Source organism: Phodopus roborovskii, unplaced genomic scaffold (assembly GCF_943737965.1).
Source record: "Phodopus roborovskii unplaced genomic scaffold, PHOROB, whole genome shotgun sequence".
Lineage (NCBI taxonomy): Eukaryota > Metazoa > Chordata > Mammalia > Rodentia > Cricetidae > Phodopus > Phodopus roborovskii.
Genome location: NW_026126407.1, coordinates 51,437,715 through 51,461,178, shown reverse-complemented (window position 1 = coordinate 51,461,178; position 23,464 = coordinate 51,437,715). Strand labels below are relative to the sequence as shown.

The following is a 23,464-nucleotide window of genomic DNA, read 5'->3' as shown; positions in this document are numbered from 1 at the left end:
ATAGTAGGGGCAGGAGGTGGTGACAGAATAGCAGTCTGAGTTGCTTAGGTACCCAGACCTGGGCAGGAGGAAGGGAGGGAAAGCACTGTAGAGGTGAGCATGCAGATCATGTGAGGCATGATTCTTGCATGAGTATCCTAGTAGGTAGAGGAAAGGGGCAAACAGGTACAGGTAGGTTAACCCAGGGTCGCGGAGGACTATGAAGTAAATTCAAGATAGTGGAAGCACCTAAGAAGCTATTTGAGCTGGTTGTTGAGATGGCATTGTATGCTAGGCTGGGCCTTTGTGATTGTGAGGACAGAAAAGGGGGCTTGAAGCCAAATAGAAAGCCAGAGTCACTGATAAATCCATAAGAGATGGTAGCATTTCCTGGAAGGAATAGGGAGAGATGTGTCAGAGGAAGCCCTTCTATGATTTGGCAGTTGGTTATATGGAGGGGTGTAGATGAAAAGGAAAGAGAAAGTGGAGTCAAGCTTCACTCCTAGAAGATAGTGCTCTTGCTTTCTTACATGATCAGGAGTCAGGAAATGGAGCTGTCTCACAGAAGAGTGAGCTGGCTTTTGGGGAGATTTGGGGTTTGCTGTTGTCATTGTTTATGGAACTAAGGGTAGAGCCTGGACCTTCACACATGGTAAGCAAACACTCTACCCTAAGCTACATTCTTCATTTTTTGAGTGTAATGCATTTGAAGCATGGCCCAAACCGTAGTAGAGCTGTAGACTTTGGAAGCCATCTTGGATGAACAACAGCCTTGGAATTTGAGAAGGGGTGCTCAAAAGAAAGGCTAAACTGTAAAGAGAATATTTGTTTAGGGCTAGTAAAGTTGGAAGTGTGGCCAGATGAATCCAGGAAGAAATGACACATCTCTCACCTGTGTCTAACAAGTCTTGAATTTCAGGAAGTAGAAGTAGGTGGCCTTTGAGTTGTGAGGAACACATTAGGAAACGTGCAACTAGAATAAAAGAAGCAGAAGCCAGATGGCTGATGAACAGTGGGAGATAAAACCTTGATGAAACACTAGATGCCAGAGCAAGACTGGCAGGTTCAATCAAACACCAGTGAACATAGAGCAAATGAAGCTGCCTTGAGTTTGCAAAAGAGCAGGAGAGCTTACTGCGTCTTGGGGCTGGCCCAGTTACACTCCATCCAACTGCTGCCAGATTGTCTGCTTTCCATGAGAGGAAGGAGCTGGAAATACAGAATTATATGCGAAACACCCTAAGTTTAAATATTTAAATCTGATTCACATTTTTAAAACATTTCAGGGTTCCAAAAAAATATTTTTGGCTAAGTTCAGCCTGGCCTGCCTCTGTGGGGGGTAGGGGGGATTCTCTGATTAGAGTAGGCCCATCATACTACCCTAAGGCTAAGAGAAAAGAAGGAAGAGAGCAAGAGTCTCCCTGTGAGCATGCTCAGGAGGTAGGGAGCTTCAGAGAACTGCAAACCCCCAGTGAATAGGGGTCTTTGCAAGGAGTGTGGCCTGAAAGAAGCCCCCAAAAGATGTAATGTAATTTTCAATCAAAAAGGAATTGGAGCTGTCATGTTTTATACTGTCTTCCATATTAATACCATCTTCAGGCAAGCTGCTCATAGATTCCTGAATCATCCTGGACAGAAACAGTTTCCTATTATATAAAGCAGAATACAGTGGCCAGGTTAGGACAAAGGACCTATGTTTGGATTATAACCTATGGTTTGTTGCAACTGATTGACTATGGCCAAGTTCCTTTCCTTCAGTTTCCTAGTGTGATCCTGGTATCTCATAGGTTTACTGTGAGAATTGAGTGGGTCCACAGGTAGTGTTGAGAACCATACCTGGAGAGCAGTGGGTTTCCAGGATAGGAGCCAGGTATATAGTGAGAACTGAGGTGGAAAGTCACTTAAGTCTAGCCTTCTCAAGCTTGCTTCTCCTATCTCAAGAGTTCCCTCAAGCTGATAATGAAAAGTAGTCCACCCCTACAACAGGGTAACTCATTGGGTGATAGTAACTTTTAACCAGGTTTCAGTCTAGGGAAAACCTGCTCTTAACCCCTAGCTGGGTCCTTTCTGGGTGGTTTTAGGCTGGGCTTGTGCTCAGTATGAAGTGCTGGGAGTGTGCCCTGGTAATAGAGTGACAGTGCATCTGACCTCATCTGTCCTGTAGCTCAGAGTGCGGGTGTGTTGCCATAGCAATTGTCATTTGGCTGGCAGTAAGCAGCACAGGCTCCTAGCTGTAGAGTCCCAGATGAGTGCCATTCTGTTGTGGTGTAATCTTCTGCCTGCTATAGATAACTGAAAAAAGCCAACCTTGATCTCAGAGGTGGCAAACGCTTGTCTAGACTGCTATTTCAGATCTTGCTTTGATCCCATGTCTTTGCTGGGCTCTGTTGCTCTGACCATGCCCACTTGGGTATGGTCACATATGAGGACATGCTGAGTAGGCTGGTCTGGGGTCCTGAACCCCCAACTCGCTCTCTTGGTTCCAGTGGGGTCACAGAGAGCAGCCTGGGTGTGGATCCTTGGAGGGAGAACTTGTGGGTCATTGGTTTCTTATGTAAGTGACTTCTCCCAGAATAAAATATTATATAAACCATATTTTATCCTCATCCTGTGTATCTTAATCTATGCAGCATTAGGGCTTTCCTTTCCTACTTCTAACCTAAGAACTACAGCTTCAGCCTCAAATGAATACAATCCCAGAAAAAGTACAGTTAGGCCTGTGGTACTCCTAAAATTTCACATTCACACCAAGAAGAGTGAATTAGGGATAGAGGTCTTTCTTTCATGTTTGGATCAAAAGCTACAAACTCCTTGCTCCCATTCTCTCATCTGTGGAACTCTACTGTCCCATCTTCTTTGAATACAAATTAAAATTCACCAGCCTTTTGTCAGATGCTGTGTAGTAATGCTATTGGAGGCTTCTGTGTTAGTTCAAATAGAGATTGTATCTGCCACTGCAGAGTGGTCTTTGGAGCAGCACTACACTAGCTTCTATACTACACAGATGCTTGTTTGGCAGCTTCACCACAGACCAAATGTCTAGACAGGAAGCCTAAGAGCTGTACAGACATGGCCCCTCAGGAAGAGAGATACCCAATTCTCTAATACATGTTCAGCTTCATCTACATGCCAGCAGGATTCTCAGTGTGCAGTAGAGTGGAAGGAAAACACACTTATAATAGCACCAACCCTGGGTCCAAATTGCTGGAATTTGAATTGTTCTGTTTATTTTGGGGGGTTGGTTGGTTGGGTTTGTTTGTTTGTTTGTTTGTTTTTGGTGGATGTGTATATTTTGAGGCCTTGAACTGTGCAGCCTGGTCTCAGGCTGGCCTCAAACTCAGAGATATACCAGTGTTTTCTTCTTGGGGGGCTGGGATGAAAAGGTATGTGCCACTATTCCCTAGAGTTTGAATTTTTAATCTAACTCACAATTGATAAATACTACTTGATCTTTTTGCACCTCAGTTTTCTGTAAAAGGAAGACAGTATTAGTTCTCCATTGTGAGTAATGGAAACTACACAAGACCATATATGTAAATTAAGACTAAGATGACTTTTAAAACCTTTGCTGTCATTATAATCAACATCTCCTTCAAATGGGAGAAGGTATAGAGAGGTCAGCTAAAGCTACTTTGATGAGGGGACTTTTCCATGGTGCCTTAAAGTAAGCCTGTGAGTCACGTAGACATGATGGAAGACCATCATCAATAATACAGAAGTTCTGAGGCCAGTTCATGTTTGCGGTCTTTGGGATGGAGGAATGGAGTGCTGGTAAATTAGAGAATGGCAAGGGAAGAGAAGGAATTAGGATTCAGACCAGGCAGTGGTGGTGCACACCTTTAATCCCAGTGCTTGGAAGGCAGAGGTAGGTAGATCTCTGTGAGTTTGAAGCCAGCCTGGTCTACAAAGTGAGTTCCAGGGCAGCCAGGACTATTAACAGAGAGACCCTGACTCGAAGAAAAAAAAAAAAAAAACACCACCCCAGAAAAAAATAAATAAATAAGGAAAAAATAAATAAATAAGGAAAAGAATTAGGACTTGGGTCAGATATGAGAGTAGACTAAGGCGACTGACTGACTTAGAGCCTTCCCTGAAGGCTGCCATAGCAAACTTTAGCTTCATGGTGAGAAGTGGGGATCTGGCTTTGGGCAGATACAATAAGCTCTGACTTGGGCTGGGGTGCAGAGACTAAGTTGCATGGGACCAGAATGAAGCAGGAGATTAATTTTTCAGCTGCTTGCTGACAATGATGTTGGTATGACAGCCAGTGTAGTATGAGTGACAAGGGAGAAGGGTGGCTTTATAGTGGTAAAGCAGTGACCACCGTTCTTTGAGTCAGAGGGTAATCAAAGTAGTAGAGGAAGAGGCCTGGCTCCAGGAAAGTGAAATTGGAGCTAAGCGGCTGTGGGACCAGGCAAGAAAGAAACTCAGTCAACAGTGGAATATTTGTGGGTACATGGGCATTCACCCTGATACCCCACCAAGGTGGGTGAGGTATAAGGTATTATCACAGTGGTTATGGTAGAGGCCAGACCAGCTTTGTTCAAGGGAATGAGACACAGGCCATATATATAAATAGCTGCTCATTTGAGACCACCCCAAATATATTCTGGCATTCATCATCACTTTCAAATCTGGGCAGGTCCTCAGCAGTACCAGGCAGTTTTTGTTTTCTTAAGACAAGATAAATTTGCTCTGAAGCCACTATTTTCTTAGTGATTTTACTTGTCATAAAGAATTCCCTTGTAACTTGCTGGCAGCTTCCTAATTGACCTGCATTCATGTGACATAAATGTATGAGTGGGTTTTGTGATTATAGGACTAGAGAAGGCTCACTTTGTGTGGACAGGAAGCAGTTGCCTTTCTTCTCCCACTTAGAGCTTTGCCCAGGAGTTTCCACTTGAACTTACACTTAAACTGTGGAGCTTGTCAGGAGCTTAGTTTGGGGTTGAGTGGCCAAAAGGGAAACCAAGTATCCTGATGCTCTCTCTGGTTTTCTCCTGTAGGACCTCACCATCCCAGAATCTAGCACTGTAAAGGGGATGATGGCTGGACCAATGGCTGCATTTAAATGGCAGCCAACTGCAAGCGAGGTAAAGAACTTTGCCTGCTGGTAGGACTGGCCACAATGTCAGAACAAGCACACAGCAGATTTTTTTGACTTCTATGTGACCCTCTCTCCCTTCCCCCCCCCCCCCTTTTTCTGGTTGTTTGGTTTTATTTTATTGGAAAGCAGTACAGAAGTCTAGGAGGTAAATACTGAAATCTTCTATCCTCAGTATACTCAAAAAGTGTTTTAGGTTTGAGGTTCTAGGAAGTTTGCCTGCTTAGCATCATATATGGGATTATAGACCCACTATCATTCTTATTGTTTGGGGTAGGATTGCTCTTATATTTATTGTAAATACCATCTCTTCCATAAATACTCTTTTTTTGTCCTCTGTTGCCCCCAACCACCACCTTTGAGAAAGTAGTTTTTTCTGGGGATGGTTGAGATAGAGGTTATTCTGTGACAGAGTCTTCCTAGGTAATCCATGCCAGCCTCAAAGTAGAGAGCCTTCTGCCTCAGATACCGAGGTAAGGTACTATGATTATAGAAATGTAGCCACCAAGACCAGCTAATGTTGATGTTTTGTAGCCTGGGGTCACACTGTGCCTCCACCTGATACTAGGTGTAGTTTTCAACAGTTGTGGAAATCTATGGTCGTGACCACTATAATTAGAATTGATCCCAGAAAGCTGAGCCCTACAAGAATCTGGCCTGAGACCCAAGGAGACCAGAGCTCTGAAACCAGAACTGGAATTGCTGTGGCTTATATAGCCAGGCCAATTCATGCCTCGTGAATGCTTAGTACTAAAATGAAGAAGAGCTTTGTAATATTTCTCCACAGAGTTACTAGAGTAATTGATCTTAACCTGCAGAAACATCTGTCTTTTTTGTACTTGAGCCAATTTTCCCTTAACTAGAATGGCAGTTTATGAAAGGCAAATCTAGTAGAGGCTGAAGCGAGATGATCATAGGTTCATAGCCTGCCTGAGTAACCAAGTGAGTTGAAGGGCCAGCCTGAATAACTTAGATACTATCTCAAAACAAAAAGCAAAGAGACAGCATTCTGGAAGCATGGGTGGATCTAAGTGAGAGTGTTTCCAAAACACTGCCTTAGAAGTAGAACTCAGTGGTAGAACACTTGCCAGGTATGGACAAGGCCCCTAGATTCAATCATTAGTATGGGAAATAAAAAGAGATAACTGGGGTCAGGGGATGGCTCACGCTTTTAATACCAATAAAGAGTCAGAGGCAGGTGGATCTCTGTGACTTTGAGGCCAGCCTGGTCTACATAGCAAGTCCCAAGAAAGCCAGGAGTACACAGAAAAACTCTGACCCAAAAAAATAGAAGTTTCAATTAACTGAAAGTTCGGTCTACAACTTTAATCCCAGAACTCGGGAGGCAGAGGCAGGCAGATCTCTGTGAGTTCGAGGTCAGTCTGGTCTACAAACCATACCCTGGAGAAAAAAAAAAAATAGAAGTTACCCAAAATCTTTGAAGGAGACTTGGTTGGAGAAACCATGCAGCAAGGAGGGTGTCCCTCTTCTAGACAAGAGGAAGTGACTTTCATAGAGGGCAGCTCATTTGATTTCCTTGTCTTCTGATTTCAGCCAGTCAAAGATGCAGATCCTCATTTCCATCATTTTCTGCTGAGTCAAACAGAGAAGGTAAGTCTTCACTTGGGGCAGACCTGTTTATGAATGCCATATCAACAAGCTAAGTAACAGTGTAGGCCCATGAGAAAATCAAGTGCCAATGAAATTAAAAATCAAAGCTTTTTAAACTCATGCACTTACATTGCCGAGATATCAGCAGTTGCCTTCACAGCCTAAGGCAGGAGGAGCTAGACATGGAGGCTGTCTCCATGAGGTTGCCCATGCTGCCTGCTGGCACACCCTTTGACTCTGTGGTCAGGATAGCTTCCCAGCCCTGTGGCTATGGCAGGGAACTTTACTAAAGTTTGTGATGCAAAGATCCTGTAGCAATGAATGGCTTTAGGAGTTAGGCAGATTTGATTTCCAGCTCAGCTTTTACTGACCAGCTCCATGGTGATGCATATAAGTTGGCACCTCTGATGCTTAGAGTCAGACAGAGACCTTCAAAGAGCTATGTGGAGTATTGAGATATTGAGTGTTTTTTTCTGAATTTGTTAAAATTATGCAACAAAGAAATACCCTGTGTTATTGCCTCTCTTTAGGCCTAACCATTTAGAGAAATTACCATGTAGAATTATTACACTTAAGAAGTTGTCTGTTTTCTCCCTCTTTATTAGCCAGCTGTTTGTTACCAGGCGATCACAAAGAAGTTGAAAGTATGTGAAGAGGTATGTAGGCTCCCTGCCTTCGAATTTTCATTTCACCTGTGGCCTCACTGTGTGTCAAACTGCTAGATGATTATCTGTGCTTCCTGTCCCTAGGAAACTGGCTCCACCTCCATCCAGGCCGCAGACAGCACAGCCGTGAATGGCAGCATCACACCCACAGACAAAAAGTAAGACCTTGGATGATGAGGCCTCTGGATTCTGTTAGAGCTGAGGAAGTGGCACCAAGGGAACCCTGAAGGGCTATGTATAAACCTGATAATAATTTGGCAACAGTTTCACTTATCAGAGGAAGTTGTCATTCCCAACCCACTTCCCATGGGGTCTTCCCTTGGGAATAAGCTTAGGTCTTGAGTCCCTAATAATCAGTGAGTCTGAGCTACTTCAGAAGTTCTCATAGCCTCCTAAAAGATGGCTTGCAAAGCCCATCCTGGATAGGGCTTCTCAATTGATAAGTGTGTCTAGGGTGCAGCCCAAGAATTCATTTCCAGCTGGGTGATGGTGGCACACACCTTTAATCCCAGTATGTAGAAGGCATAGGCAGGCAGATCTCTATGAGTTAGTTCAAAGTTAGCCTGGTCTACAGAGCGAGTTCGAGGACAGCTAAGATACACAGAGAAACCCTGTCTCAAAAAAAAAAAAAAGAATTCATTTCCTTACAAGTAGCAAAACTGCCTTTACAGCCACTGCTAGTCTGGAGCCACTCTTGGAAATTTGGCTCAGTATATAAATTTTCCTTGCGTGATAGGAACTCCAAGATTAGCCATGGGGAGATGGGGAGAGACATGCAGGTTTTTGGAATAAGGCCTTTGTCTTGACTTACTCATTTCTCCCTGTGTTACCTCCCTGCCCTTTCTATGCACCTGTCAGCTGCTCTCCACCTTGCCTACACAATGGGCCCCAAGCCTTCCAGAGACTTGTCTTTACGGCCTCATTGTTGCTTCAGCTGAGCCTACAGTTATTTGGTAAAAAGGGTTTCATTACTAAAGAAGTGTGTTGTGAGTGATATAACAGTATGAATTTGTATCTTCCACATAGTTCTCTCACAAACTAAATTCAATATATCTTTTGACATTCAAACTGTTGAAATCCTAATTATACAAGTTCTTCTTGAACTCCCCTCCGCAGAAGAGACAAGCTTTTAGAAACTGATCAAAGGTTTTGGGGTGGGAGGCTAGGGCACAGAAGGATCGGGAGTTCTAGGCCAACATGGACTGTTTAGCACAACCATATCTCAAAATGGTGAGGGCCAGGCATAGAAGGTATGTATTCTTTAGTAAGGATTGTATTCATTTTAAAAACAAGACCAGCACAGGGCTAATGCTTAAGTCCTCATATTCTCACCCAAGACCTTGACTGCCTCTGAAGGCAACTCTTTTTTTTTCTTGTCGTTTTGTTTTGTTTTTCTGGATAGGCTTCTCTGTGTAGCCCTGGCTGTCCTGGAACTCACTCTGTAGACCAGACTAGCCTCACTCATAGCTGCCTGCCTGCCTCCCAAGTGCTAGAACTAAAGGCCAGGAGGTGCCACCACCTCCTGTCAAGACATGTCTTCCTTAATATGAGTTTGGAGTCAGTCACTTGAAGCAACTAGTCCACATTAATCCACACTGACATAGAGACTGTTGGACTGTTACTTGTCGTGTTGGAAATAGTTTGTTCATAGATTCTTTTTCCTGTCTTGATAGGCTTTATGGGGGAAATTGTACTACAAAAGAGAGCTGTGAATGGCAAAAACGTCTTAGCATAAAACCTAGTGGTCAGAGAACCCTGTTTTGTTGAGAAAGGTGGTAGCTTTGATTCACATAATGTGTGTGTTGGGACAGAGTGGTGAATACTGGGTATTCTTGCTAGGGTAAGGGAAACCTCCAAGTAGTCATTTTCCAATTGTGCCTGCCAGTGAGATTCCAGAAAAAACAAAAGTATGGAGAGGATTCAGAGAGCCTTTCTAGGGGAGAATGTTGAGAGCTGAGAAAAAAATAAAAATAAAAAACAAGAAGATAGTGAAATTTCTGAAAAAAGGAAAGCATTTAACTATAGTACCATGCAAGAAGAAATAAAGGTATATAAAAAACAGTTGGGTATAGTGGTTCACCCTGGATTCTAGCACTCAGGAAGCTGACTCAGAAATATTGCTCTAAATTGAGGTTACTGAGCAACCTATCTGGCCAGACTGGGCTACAAAGTAAGATCCTGTCTCAATTAAAAATAAAAAGTCTGGAGAGATGGCTCAGTTGGTAAAGCTTCTTCCACATAATCCAGTACCTAAATTCTGTTCCCAGTACCACATGAAAAAGCCAGGCATGGTGGTACATACCTACAATCTCAGTGCTAAGGAGACAAATAGATCACCAGGGCTCACTGGCCAGCCAGCTTTGCCTGCTTAGCAAGTTTCAGACCAGCGAGAACCCTTGTCTCCCAAAAAAGTTATTTGTGTCTGAGGAATGACACTTAAGGTTATCTTCTGACTTAAACATACTCATAAAGTACAAGAACCGAAAAAGACATTTAGAGCTAGGTGTTGGCGCACTCCTTTAGTCCCAGCACTCGGGAGGCAGAGGCAGGCAGATCTCTGTGAATTGGAGGCCAGCCTGGTCTACAGAGCTAGTTTCAGGATAGACTTCAAAGTAATAGAGAGAAATCCTGTCTCGAAAAAAAGAAAAGACATTTAAAAGCAAGATGAAGATCTCTATACACGTACATAAAGATAGTAGTAGTAGTAGTAGCAAGCAGTTCCACTGAGTTCTCCAGTAGCAGAAAGGAATAAGGAAGTCAAAGGTAGGCAAAATTTGCCATATGCACTTTAGTCACAGAGAGTTGTGATGGGTTGAGAAGGAGCAGTGCTTTGGAGGACATGTAGGTGAGGAAGTCAAAGATGAGTGCCTGGGAGAACACATATTAGTGCCTCCTGCGTTTTGGAGGTTGCCTGGCTATCAACACTGTCTTCAGTGGTTTGTGGATTTGGGGCACACTATGTGTGGATTTGGGCCTAGTGCAAGGGATTGCTGAACAGGAAGCCATACAGGAACTGATGACAGTTCTGTTTGTTACTGGAGTAGAATTAAAAGCTCCAATACTCTGTCAGAAGCAAGGGAACCCACAATTGTAATACTTGCCATGAGCCATGGAAGTCATGATGGTCAAAGATTTAGACATGGCCATATATATTTAGGGACCCTTATTGACCATCCAGAAGAAGAAGAAAGAAGTACAGTGCTGGACCAAGGCTGTAAAGCATTTCTTAACATGAAACTGCCCTGAGTTTGATGCCCAGTGTCATAAAAGAAAAATACATTGTTAACATTGTTAATTGTGCTGCAGGCTGGACATGCCTTTCTCTGGACCAATCAGTCTTTGTCTCTTTCAGGATAGGATTTTTGGGCCTTGGCTTAATGGGAAGTGGCATCGTCTCCAACTTGCTAAAAATGGGTCACACAGTGACTGTTTGGAACCGGACTGCAGAGAAAGTAAGTATTAAGGGTGAGGTTTGTCACTTAAGGTGGAGTAACTAAGGGTAACTTAGTTTCTACTCAGTGTTCTGCACCTAGGAAAAACAACCTAAGCTTAGAACAGGCAGAAGGATATATAAGATGTTGTTATGAAAATTTAAGTATTTAAAACTACTCAAGGTATACCACACATGATAGATAGCACATGTCGTAATTCCAGCACTTAGGCAATTGAGGCTTGAGGGCTGCCTTTCATTCTAGGCCTGCATAGGTTATGTAGGAAGTCCCAGACACAGTGAGACCTTTTCTCAAAAATAAAAAGAAGAAGCCTGACATGGTAATGCATGCCTTTAATCCCAGCACTCAGAAGGCAGAGGCAGGTGGATCTCTGTGAGTTCAAAGCTAGCTTGGTCTATAGGGGACGTTATAAGAAACCATGTTTCAAAAAAAAAAAAAAAGAAATGAAAAAAACCTAGCTGCAAAGGTGGCTCAACAATTAAAAGAGTGTTTATTGTGTACTACTCCTCCAGAGGTCTAGAGTTCAGTTCCTAGCATATACATTAGGTGGCTTACAACCACTTGTAATTCCAGGTCTTGTAGCTCCAATGTCCTCTTCTGGCTTCTGGACACCTGTGTTCATGTGTCTATACATACATACACATATATAAAAAAAAAAAATCTTTTTTAAAAAAAGTACAGATAACAATAGCAACAGAAATACCCATTGCTATAAAATGAAGGGTTCCCTATCACATGGACCATGTAGGCAGACCAGCTTCATTCTTTGTAACCACCACACCATACCTGGGATGTGGTCCATTCTGAGCAGGGTGAGCAGCACGGAATTATGCAGTAATGAACTGCAGCAGGAAATGAGAGAGCATTGTTCTTTCATGGAATAAAGAACCAGAGATTAGAAAGGTGTGTTCCCTTTTGAGACATGTGGTATGCTTTACCCCTGTGAATGATTAATAACTACAGGAGAGCTGATCACTAAAGGAGGCATTGGCACTAAATGGTGACAAAATATTAACAAAAATATCTTAGGGACTGGGTGTGGTGGTATATGCCTTTAATCCCAGCAGAGGCAAAAAGATCTGGGTTCAAGGCCAGTCTGGCCTACAATATAAGTTCCAGTCCAGCCAGGGCTACACAGTGAGACCTTGTCTCAAAAAAGAATATTTTAGGGTCTGGAGTATAGGTCAGTGCTAGAGCGAAGCCCTGGTTCTTTTCCCCAGTACCTCCACTCCCATTTTTTTTTTTTTTTTTTACTGAATTGGGTGCCTTTCAATAACAGAAAAATGATTGGGTTTTGTGGGGAACCTGGAATCATGTGTTGAGCATTGAGTAGATGCTATGGGGAACTAACCCAGGTAAGACCCTAAAGCTCCACTGTAGTCTTTGTGACTCCTGCTTTCTTCTCAAGACTGAAAATGCTGCAAGTAAGGGAAAACAGGGTGTCTAGGCATGTGTGGTAACTGGGATGTTTCCCTTTGAGAGAAGTGCCTCTGGCTGCCCTTTTTCTTCATTAGGAAACATGGACAAGAAAGTGAAGCATCTAAGAATCAAGTCAGACAGGCCCAAATTCAAATCACAGATGTGCTGTTTACCTTATGTGGCAATACACTCTGCTTGTCTCCACCTGTGTGAGTAGCAGAGTGAGAGCACCTATTTTATAGAGGGAAGAAAGTACTCAATACAGGGCCTGGCAAGAGACTGCTGTAAAAAGCCGTTTAGTCCTGTAATAATTAATCCCCTTGGAATTTCTTTTAAGACTGTTGACAAGAAATGGTCTTTTTGGCTGGGCATGATGGTTCTTGCTTTCAAACCCAGCACTTGGAAGGCAGAGGCATTGAGTTCTCTATGAGGCCAGCCTGGTCTACATATACATAGCAAGTTACAGGCCAACCAGGGGTACATAGTGAGATGCTGACATACACACACTCACTCATAAAAGAAAAGGTTGTTGGGCAGTGGTAGGGCACACCTTTAATCCCAGTGCTTGGGAGGCAGAGGCAGGCAGATCTCTATGAGTTCAAGGCCAGCCTGGCCTACACAGCAAGTTCCAGGACAGGCTCCAAAGCAATACAGAGAACCTGTCTCAAAAAAATAAAAGTTCTGGGACTGGGGAGATGGCTTAGTAGGTAAAGGTGCTTGCCACCAGTTCTACCCACCTGAGTCCTGAAATTGATCACTAGGACTCATATTCTAAAAGGAAGGACTCCTGACCTCTGACCTGTAACAAGAAAAATAAATAAATAAATAAATGACCCAGAGACTGATATTGGGGTTCAAACTTCAAGCTGAATATCAGAAAAGCAAAGCACCTGGCCATTAGCTTCTTACCTCTACCTCAGGCTGAATGGACTGGTCCTGTCTCCATGATTTCTCACCAAGACTCAGACCGTAACCTCTCCCCAGCATGGCTGAAGAACGAATGCTACTATCTTCAGTGTGTCTGGAAAATGAATGCCTCTCTGAGACCTTGCTTCTGTCTTATACACTACCCTAAAGTTGGGATTAAAGGTGTGAGCTATAATTCTTTTTTGGACTGATTCATTCTTGTGTAGATCTGGGTGGCCTTGTACTCACAGAGATCCATCTATCTCTTAATCCTGAGTCCTAGTATTAAAAATGTATCACCACTGCCTGATCTCTATAGTTTGAATCTGACTTTGCTTTTCTGAATCCTCAGTCAAGCTTTAATAAATCATAAGTAATATTTCACTACACTGACCCACATGTTCACATATACATGTCATTAAGTAAATAAATATAAAAGCAAGAAAAAACTTTGAATGGTTCTTTGGCCAGGTATAGAGCCACAGCTGCTCAGGAGGCTGAGGCCAGATTTCCCAGGCCAGACTGGCTGCACAACACAGTGAGACTCCAATATCAAAATGACAGCAAAATAGAGTGATCTGCTTATGCTTCTGAAATAATAAATATGAAATATGGTTTTAATTTCCAGGGGGAAAAAAAGTAAATGGGGTAGTGATGGTGTATGCCTTTAATTTCAACACTTGGGAGGCAGAGACAGACAGATCTCTGTGGGTTTGAGGCCAGCCTGGTCTACATAGCTAGTTCCAGAACTACCAGAGCTGTTACACAGAGAAACCCTGTCTTGGGGGTGGGGGAGTAAAACTGAGTTATGATGGCTCATGCATAGGCAGAAGGATCATCATCAGTTCAAAGCCAGCCTGGGCTACCTAGCAAGTTGAAGACTAATGTGAGCTACAGAATTAAACACCGTCAAAATTTCTCTTTCCCTTCCCTCCTTTCATTCATTCATTTTTTGGAGGTGGGGGGGATGTCTATTTGAAACAGGGTTTTTCTGCATAGACCAGGCTGGCCTCAAATTTACAAAGAGCCACCTGCCTCCCTCTCTCTCTCTCTCTCTCTCTCTCTCTGTGTGTGTGTGTGTGTGTGTGTGTGTGTGTGTGTGTGTGTCTCCGTGGTCACACGCACTAACCCCACACACACACTGCTAGGATTAAAGGTTTGTGCCATCACCACTGCCTGAGGTAGGGGGGAAATAAGGATAAGTGGTGAGCTAAAGAAATGGCTCAACAGTTACTAATACTTGCAGAGAACCAAGATTCAGTTCTCACTGCTATTGTGGTAGCTCATAGCCAATTGTAATTCCAGTTTACACCTTCTTCTGACCTTTAAGGCCACCAGGTGCACATATGGCATATATACTTATATTCAGACAAACATTCATCTATTTAAAACATCTGTCTTTAAATAAAAGGAGAGGGAGCCAGTGGTTCTCCTGTTACTTCCATGCCCACCATTCTTTGCAGGAAATACATGTAGACCTGTTTTCTCTCTAAAATATAATTGAGTTGCTGTTCACTGAGGTCCCAAGTTCAAAGCCCTAATATCCATATAAAAGCTGAGCTTTTACAATTAAAGTTGAGGCCAATTTAGGAAGACATTGGATATTGATCTCTGGCCTCCAAATTTATGTGTACATGAGTCCACACATAGTACGCCTGTAAATGTAAACACATAAAATAACATTTAAAAATTCAAAAGATGGACACTCAGTGAGAACTCTTGCCTAGCATGGAAAGAAAACCTAAAGCCTCACTACCTGATGGTTACCATAGAACTCTAAGCCCCCAAATAGACTATACAGCACTTGCCTCCAACAAATGCTACTTCATTGCAAGGTAGGGAGGAGCAGCAAAGGCTGATCAGAGAACTGTCTTTAGGAAATCTGCAAAGACCATCTAAAAACAATCAAAATTCTCTAAAGAAAAAGATAAATAAGGGGACTAGAGAGATGGCTCCGTGGTTAAGAGCACCTGATTGTTCTTCCAGAGATCCTGAGTTCAATTCCCAGCAACCTCATGGTGGCTCACAACCATCTGTAATAGGATCAGATTCCCTTTTCTGATTTGCATGAGGACAGAGCACTTATACATAAAATACTTGAATAAATAAATATTTAAAAAAAAGATAAGTAGGGAGTTTTGTTGTCGTTATTTTAAACGTTTTTGAGACAGGGTCTTACTATATAGCTCTGGCTTTGCCTAGAACTCAGTATGTGAGTTAAAGACTGACCTTAAACTCCCAGAGATCCACCTTCTGCCTGCCGAGTGCAAGGATGAATGGTGTGCACCACTACATCTGGCCTTAAATGTACTTTATATTTTATGTATACAAAAGTTTTGCCTGTATATGTGTATAGATACTCCATGCATGCCTGATGCCCTTGGAAACAAGAAGAGGGTATTGGATCCTCTGGCTGGAGTTACAGAAGGTTGTGAGCTGCTCTGTGGGTGCTAGGAATAAAACCCAAGTCCTTTGGAAAATGAGCAAGTGCTTTTAACTGCTGAGACATCTCTACAGTTCTAGATCAATAGCTATTGGGTAATTTCCAAAACAGAAATTAGACAGTATTGAATGTCCACCAACTAAAAGTAGTTGTGGTAATATGATAAAAAAAAAAAAGACAAACATGGTTCAGTGGGTAAAGGTACTTGCTGCCAAGACTGACAACCAACATCAGTCCCCAGAATCCTTGTGGTGGAAGGAAAACTGACTCAAGCAAATTGTTCTGTGACTTTCACATGTGCACATACATGCACACAAATAAAATTAATGCAATTCAAAAAAAAAAAATTTAATGGTCTTGGAGGGATGGCTCAGCAGTTAAGAACACTGCTTAGTCTTTCAGAGGATATAGTTTCAGTTCCGGAACCCACAATGGTGGCTTTCAAACATCCATAACTCCAGATCCAGGGGATCCAGCACCTTCAGCTGAACATCAAGGGTACCAAGCAGACATGTGGTGCCTGTACATACATGCAAGCAAAACACTCGTACATAAAAATAAACCTTTTTTTTTAAGGTTTTTTTTTTTTTTTTAAGACAAAAACCTGCTTACAAAATTGTATACCCAAGTTATTCTGATTATATCTTTCAATACCTTTTTGGGGGGGTTTTGAGACTGTTTCTCTGCGTGGCCCTGGGTATCTTGGATAGATGAAGCTGGCCTCATACTCAAAGATTTGCCTGCCTCTGCCTCCTGAGTGCTGAGGTTAAAGGCAGGCACCACCTCTGCCTAGCTTTCTCTTTCAGTATATTTTATGGGGGGGAATGTACATTGAAATGCCTGTGTTCTAACTTAAAGGATATTCCGGATGATTTTAATTTAGACACAAAGATGGTAAGTCTTCAAGACCCTTTATAAGTCTTAACCCTGGCTAATGGACTTGGGACCAGCCCAAGAGGGAATGGTGGTCAGAAGAAAGGGACTGTACAGCCTAGGCCTGCTCCTCTGCATGTGCTAGTGGCTCAGGTCACCAGGCTGTTTTGTGACAGCTCTACCAGCACAGAGGAGCTGGCCATAGGCACTGTTCATATCCTGCTCTTCAAACTGGCGGCCTTCAACAGACATTGGCTTTGTGTTTGCGAAGCAGCATATTCTAGATACCATGTCTATCTACAAAAACAGGATAGTCTGTAAAGTCTCTGCCTTCTTATACTCAAGAAGTCAGGCCTCCAGCTCCAGTGTCCTGGGGCCTCAGCCTGGGAGACCAGCCAGGGGTCCACATAGGCCAGAGGGCCTGTCCAGCATGTTTGTTGTGCATTGCATGCACCTCACGTTAGGATCTGTGACTTTTGCAGTGTGATTTGTTCATCCAGGAGGGGGCCCGCCTAGGAAGAACCCCCGCTGAAGTTGTTTCAACTTGTGACATCACTTTCGCCTGTGTGTCGGATCCAAAGGCAGCCAAGGACGTAAGGATCCCCCTTCCCTCTACACCTCAGGTCGTAGCCAAGAGAGCTGCCTGGCCTTCTCCCCTTCTCCCCTGCACACTGAGTGAGTGTTTGCATGAGGGGGAATATCCCATCTGGGGGCCAACTCCTATTGGGAAAGTTGTTGTCAAGGTTAATGCAAAACTTCTAGAGTCCCTAAAGTCTACTGAAACATTTTTCTGAACTAGCTCTAGTATTCTATTGAACTAGACTGTTGGTAACTGAGTGTGCCTTCTTTTGGTCCAAGGGCCAACTCCTGTTTTAATTATTGCTGAATTTACATGTGTTACAAAGTCAAGTGCACTAGTGATCCTATTAAACTGAGTGATCTAGTCCATAGAAGCCCCCATAATAAGTAAACCATTGGAAGAGAACACAAAGGTAAAGGGGGACATTCTGGAGTGACTTTTTATTGTTATTGTTTTAAACAAAATGTCACTATGTAGCCCTCACTGGTCTGGAACTTACTATGTAGGAGATGAGACTGGCCTGGAACTCACAGAAATCCATCTGCCTGGAATTACTTTTCTGTTCCATACATTTTGATTTTTCGAGACAGGGTTTCTCTGTATTGCTTTGGAGCCTGTCCTAGAACTAGCTCTGTAGACCAGGCTGGCCTCAAACTCACAGAGATCTGCCTGTCTCTGCCTCCCAAGTGCTGGGACTAAAGGTGCGTGCACCACCAATGCCTGTCTTCTGTCCCATACATATTAAGTGACCCCTTCCTTTTCATTTTTAATAATTAACTTCTGATCAGGAAGTGAGCCCCCCAAAACCAACAAACTGTGTTCTGCAGGAACTTCTGAGCACTTAACTGCAAGCCTGGGCTATTGCTTCTCCATTGTGTCCCTACAGCTGGTGCTGGGCCCCAGCGGTGTGCTGCAAGGGATCCGCCCTGGGAAGTGCTATGTGGACATGTCAACGGTGGATGCAGATACAGTCACCGAGCTGGCCCAGGTAGCAGCCTTATCTAGGCTGGCTCTGGATCATCTTTTCAGTGGGAGCCCAAGACCCAGGCTGACCACACCCAAGTACGGGCAGTTTGGTTACACTAGAGCCAAAGCCAGAGCGGACGTCGGGAGCCTTGGGACTAGCCTTTTGACTGTCCCCCTTCAGAGCCTCAGCTGGTTGGAACTGCCATGGAAGGTCACTGCAGGCTAGTAGACAGGAGGCCCCATGCTGTCAGCCCTCCTGCAGTGAGAAGCCTCCAGACTGCCTATGTAGCCTTTTTGGCTTAAGCAACTATCTACAGTTGAGTCTAGCATAGTGTCCTCCTCCCAATCTTCTGGGCCCACTGTGTTCTGAGGGTGGCTGAGTTCAGTAATGGGCAGGGTCCAGTGGGCAGGAATTCAACCAAGGTTTCTATATGACTACGTTTGCCCCTTGGTCTCTGAGAACCAGAATGCTGGAAATCAAGATGCAGACTGTAGCTTCCTTCTTCCTTTCTGTGACTCACTTCTGTTTAGAGGATATGCCGTCTGACCCACTATAGTTGTGGTAGGCTTTAGAACCTTAGTGTAGATAATCACATGCTAACATAGCCTATGATGAGGCACCATGACCCCCATGTTCCTTCCTCCATATTTGGAGAAACAAGACCCATCTAAAGTTGTGGCTTTCCTTACAGGTGATTGTATCCAGAGGGGGCCGCTTTCTGGAAGCTCCAGTCTCAGGGAATCAGCAGCTGTCCAATGATGGGATGTTGGTAATTTTAGCAGCAGGAGACAGGGGCTTATATGAGGACTGCAGCAGCTGCTTCCAGGCAATGGGGAAGACTTCCTTCTTTTTAGGTAATATATCTGCCCACCTGTCTGGACATGTTGGGCCTGAAGACTTGGGGGCAGGGGGACACACTGGTGACAGTGTCTGTCCCACATAGCCTTCCCACCAGGCTCCCTAAAAGAAGGCTTCTTTTGCCAGGCACAATTAGTACCTGGATGTGGAAAGGAATCTGTTCTGTCCAGGACAAATGAAAGAGATTTTCAGGGTGGTGCGTGATGGCAGATAAGGATGACCTGCCTATAGGATTCTTGAAACATAGCCTTTGTCCTGCAGGTGAAGTTGGCAATGCAGCCAAGATGATGCTGATTGTGAACATGGTCCAAGGGAGCTTCATGGCTACCATCGCTGAGGGGCTGACACTGGCTCAGGTGACAGGCCAGTCACAGCAAACACTCTTGGACATCCTCAATCAGGGACAGTTGGCCAGTATCTTCCTGGACCAGAAGTGCCAAAGTAAGTCACCTTTGGCCTCTCTTGCATTTTTTTTTATTTCATTAGAACTGAGCAGCTGGACCAGTCCATTCAGGAGAGAGAGTCTTTTCATGGTTCATTATGTTTAAGTCAGTCCTTGACCCAGTCAGAGGAGTCCCAGAGACACAGTGAATGGTTTTTTAAGGCCCCAAGCTGGGGCTCCCAGTCTGTAGGAGATGGGGAAGGACAGGGCTATACCCTTGGAAAGGTTGGAGGTGAGCCTGATACTCCAAGGCAATTTTCATATAAGTCTTTAGACTTCTGATGAATGGCTTTCCCCCCTCAGATATCCTACAAGGGAACTTTAAACCTGACTTCTACCTGAAATACATTCAGAAGGATCTCCGCCTGGCTATTGCACTGGGTGATGCAGTCAACCACCCCACCCCCATGGCAGCTGCAGCCAATGAGGTAACTTGACATCAAGGGGTCCAGGCCCTAGATCCTTGCCTTTAGTTATTATTTCTGTCCTGCTTGCTTAGCTTTTCTTTCCATTTTATGGATCTTGTAGACCCTCCTGCTGCTCAGCCACTTGAGTGTTAGGATTACAGATGTATACCCCCACACCTGACTCTTAAGTTGTTTGTTTGTTTGTAGTTTTTGGTATTTTGGTTTTTCGAGATAGGGCTTCTCTGTGTAGTCTGACTGTCTGGAACTTCTCCATAGACCAAGCTGTCCTTGACGCATGTGCCACCACCATCTGGCTAAATTTTTATATTTTATTCTCACTACACTGAGCCAAGAAAGGAAAAGAACACTGTGTGTAGAATTTCACTATTTCTGTCTTTAAATTAGGATCTGAATTCTTTCTATCTAGTCCTGAAGGAGGAACCCTAGGTCTACCTCTGACATGAGCCATAGTAATTTATTGTTACTATTTCCTTCATGATGTCTTCTTTGCTCTGTGAATTTTTTAGTTTGTCTAGCCAGGTGTGGCAGTAAATACCTGTCTGTATCCTTGGATTGGAGGCCAGCCTGCACAACTTCATGAGAGTCAGTCAGAAATAAGTTTTAAAAGGAAGACTGAAGCTGGGAGGTGGCACACACCTTCAGTCCCAGCACTTATGAGGCAGAGGGCAGCCTGGTCTACAGAGCCAGTTCCAGCCAGGGCTGTTACACAGAGAAACCCTGTCTTGGGGGTGTGGGGGGGGGGAGAACAGGAGTGACTGACGATAACATTTCTTGGTAGAGTGATTGCATAACATGTATAAGACCCTGGGTTCAATTCCTAATGCCACAAAAAAAAAAAAAAAAAAAATGGAAACATAATGTGAGTTTGTGCAGTGGCTGGTTTGTGTTGTTTGGTAATTAATCAAAGTGGTTGACTGTTCACATATTTCAGCTGTGACTGCAGGACAATATCATAGTGCTAGGGTTACAGGTGTACCTGTTTGAATCGTGTCATGTTTACATGGCCTATGGTTGTATGGTCGAGACTTACATTTTTGTCCATCTTCAGTATCCACTTACCAATTACAGTGTTGTCCATTGACATCATTTCATATCATGTAATATGTTATATCACATGATCACTTTTGAGAAGCTTCTTTGGAAAAGGAGTCCCTGTTGTCCTGGCTGCTTCTTTAAGCCTAGGCTAACATATTCTCTCCTATCAATCTCCTAAGTAGGTGGGATTTTAGTTCCCATTTAATTTCTTTTTTTAAATGCTTCTTTAAAAACGATTTATTTTTAATTATGTATGCACATGAGTGCTGGTACCACAGAGACAAAAGATGCTGGATCCCCCAAGAGACAGAGGCAGCTGTAAGCCAACTAAAGCAGGGCCCTCTCCAAGAGAGAACAGCAAGTGCTCTTCACCACTGAGCCATCTCTACACACACACCCTCCACCCACCCCACCCCCACCCTCACCTTACCCCCGCATTTAATTTCTAACCATGAGCTCTTGGCAGAGAATTCCTTTTATATTTGTAGCTTCTTCATAAAATCCATCTTAGATGTGGTTAGGAAGGGTTCTTTGTGGGCTTGTGCTTGGGCGAGCTTCTTAGTGGTTCCAAGTTGTTTCTGCTATGGCTGCAGAATTTTGTTTATTTCACACTGGAACATAGACTTTGAAACCCCTGGAATCATGTAAGTTCAGGGTCTGCACTGCACAAGACCCTGAGTGCAGGTTCCCAAAAGTAGCGCCTCCATTAGCGTGCTGCCCCTCTATTGAAGAACAATTGGATTTGGAGCTGTCCTTTTAACATTTGTTTCTGTCGGTCCCTTTCTTTGTGCCTTCTTTCTCATCTTCTCTAAGTTGTGTGTTTGTGGTAGAATTTCATTTTCATTCATATCTTTGCTTTTTGACAGTACTTTGCTTTTCTGCAATGGTTATTGTCAGTATTCGATGGATAGCCTTAACTTGACCTCAGAATTCATCCTGTACTAACTTGCAAAAATAAAACAAACAAAAAAAAAAAAAAGAAAACCTAACCACCTTGTTCACTTTACCACATACTTGACCCTAACCATAGTTTCTCAACTAGTTCTTCTAGATAGCTATTTCCATCTTTCTGGGGATTTTTTTGTTAAAAATTAGGTTTCTCTGGCATTTTTCCTTTCAGCTGGAAGGCTCCTAAGAGTTTCTTGTCAAACCCGGCAGTAGTGCATACCTTTAATCCTGGCACTCAGGAGGCAGAGGCAGACAGATCTCTGAGTTTGAGGCCAGCCTGGTCTACAGAGTGAGTTTCAGGACAGCCAAGACTACACAGGAAAAAAAAAAAAAAAAAAAGCAACAAAAAATAATTTCTTATCTCATTCCTGCCAGTGATGATTTTTTTAGATGTTGGGCCTAGAAAGCTGTTCAGCTGTGTGCATTGTCCTTTCTGTGTCTCACCCTGTGCATTATAGCCAAGCATATCACCTCAGCAAAACTGGCTACCCTGTTACCTGTCACACAGTAGCTTTGATTCTTTTCAAGCTTTTATATGACTAGAGTCTTGGATGGCTGCTATTGTCAGATTCTTCTCTAGGTTCTGGGAACATGCTGATACACAGGCAGCTTCCCCCCCATCCCCCCCCCCACTTCTTCACATCACTTTTATTTTAATGAAGGAAATAGAAAAATAGGCTGAAGCTTTTAAACAAGTAAAGATTTCAGGGTGTAAGAAATAGAGTTTGGAGGAGGTAGTCTGTACTGTAGAAAATGCTCAGCAGGTAAGAGTTTGCACAGATATAGTGAAAACATGCATACACATAAAATAAACAGCACCTTTAATCCAGGAGGTAGATCCAGGGATCTCTGTAAGTTTGAGGCCAGCCTGGTCTACACAGGGCTGTTACACAGAGAACCCATCTTGAAAAAACAAAATAATTAAACCACGCACGGTAGTGCCTTTCACCTGTAATCTCAGCACTTGGAAAGAAGAGACAGGAGAATCAGGAGTTCAAGATCATCTTCAGTTGTATCTTCAGTTCAAAACAAGCTTAGGGTGTAGACAAAAAATAAAAAGCTGGATGTGGTATCACACATCTTTAATCACAGCTCTCTAGAAGCAAAGGCAGACAGATCACTGAATTCAATGACAGCCTGGTCTACATAGTGAGTTCCAAAACAGCCAGGGCTACATACATAATGGGAGGGTGGGGGAGACAAACATGTGATCATTGTAGGAAAGCCCTGTTACAAACAACAGTAAAACTCAAATACTGGGGCTGATGGCTCAGTAGTTAAGAGCACTGGCTGCTTTTTCAGAGGACCTGGGTTCAATTCCCAGCACCTATAGGGCAGGTCACAACCATCTGTAACTCTAGTTCCAGAGGATTCAACACCCTTTTTTGGCCTCTAAGAACACTGGGCATACAGATGATGTAAAGACATACATGCAGACATGTGAAATAATAAAAAATTTAAATTAAATAAAACAAGATAACAGGTAGTGAGTAAATCACAGGGGCACAGCTGCTATGTTGATGAGGAGCTCAAGGGAGCCTTTGTGAAGTTAGATGCCAACCATTTTTAAGAAAGTATTCCATGCAGCAGGAACAAGAGGGTACATTGGTGCTGGGAACAATAAAAACACCCTGGAGAATTTTCTGCATTGAGGGCTGCCACCATGACTCCTAATGGCACTGTACACGTCATATCTCTAAGTATGTGTAACTCTCTGAGTAAAGCCATTTGGGTTGTGACCATTGCTTCTGCAG

The 23,464-nt window shown here is 43.4% G+C and overlaps 1 protein-coding gene across 4 annotated transcripts in view; it reads left to right on the top strand.

Annotated features, from left to right (window-relative positions):
- Positions 1-23,464, top strand: part of Glyr1 (glyoxylate reductase 1 homolog) — a 39,444-nt gene that overhangs the window by 13,821 nt on the left and 2,159 nt on the right. For 2 of the 4 annotated variants that reach the window (XM_051181359.1, XM_051181356.1), the window contains 10 exons: positions 4,986-5,072; positions 6,638-6,694; positions 7,300-7,350; positions 7,444-7,517; positions 10,712-10,811; positions 16,953-17,045; positions 17,919-18,020; positions 18,691-18,853; positions 19,119-19,298; positions 19,603-19,727. In XM_051181359.1, coding sequence (XP_051037316.1) covers positions 4,986-5,072; positions 6,638-6,694; positions 7,300-7,350; positions 7,444-7,517; positions 10,712-10,811; positions 16,953-17,045; positions 17,919-18,020; positions 18,691-18,853; positions 19,119-19,298; positions 19,603-19,727 — 1,032 coding nt within the window. Of the gene's footprint in view, positions 1-4,985; positions 5,073-6,637; positions 6,695-7,299; positions 7,351-7,443; positions 7,518-10,711; positions 10,812-16,934; positions 17,046-17,918; positions 18,021-18,690; positions 18,854-19,118; positions 19,299-19,602; positions 19,728-23,464 lie in introns of all 4 variants that reach the window. The other 2 variants (XM_051181357.1, XM_051181355.1) reach the window with 1 other exon arrangement.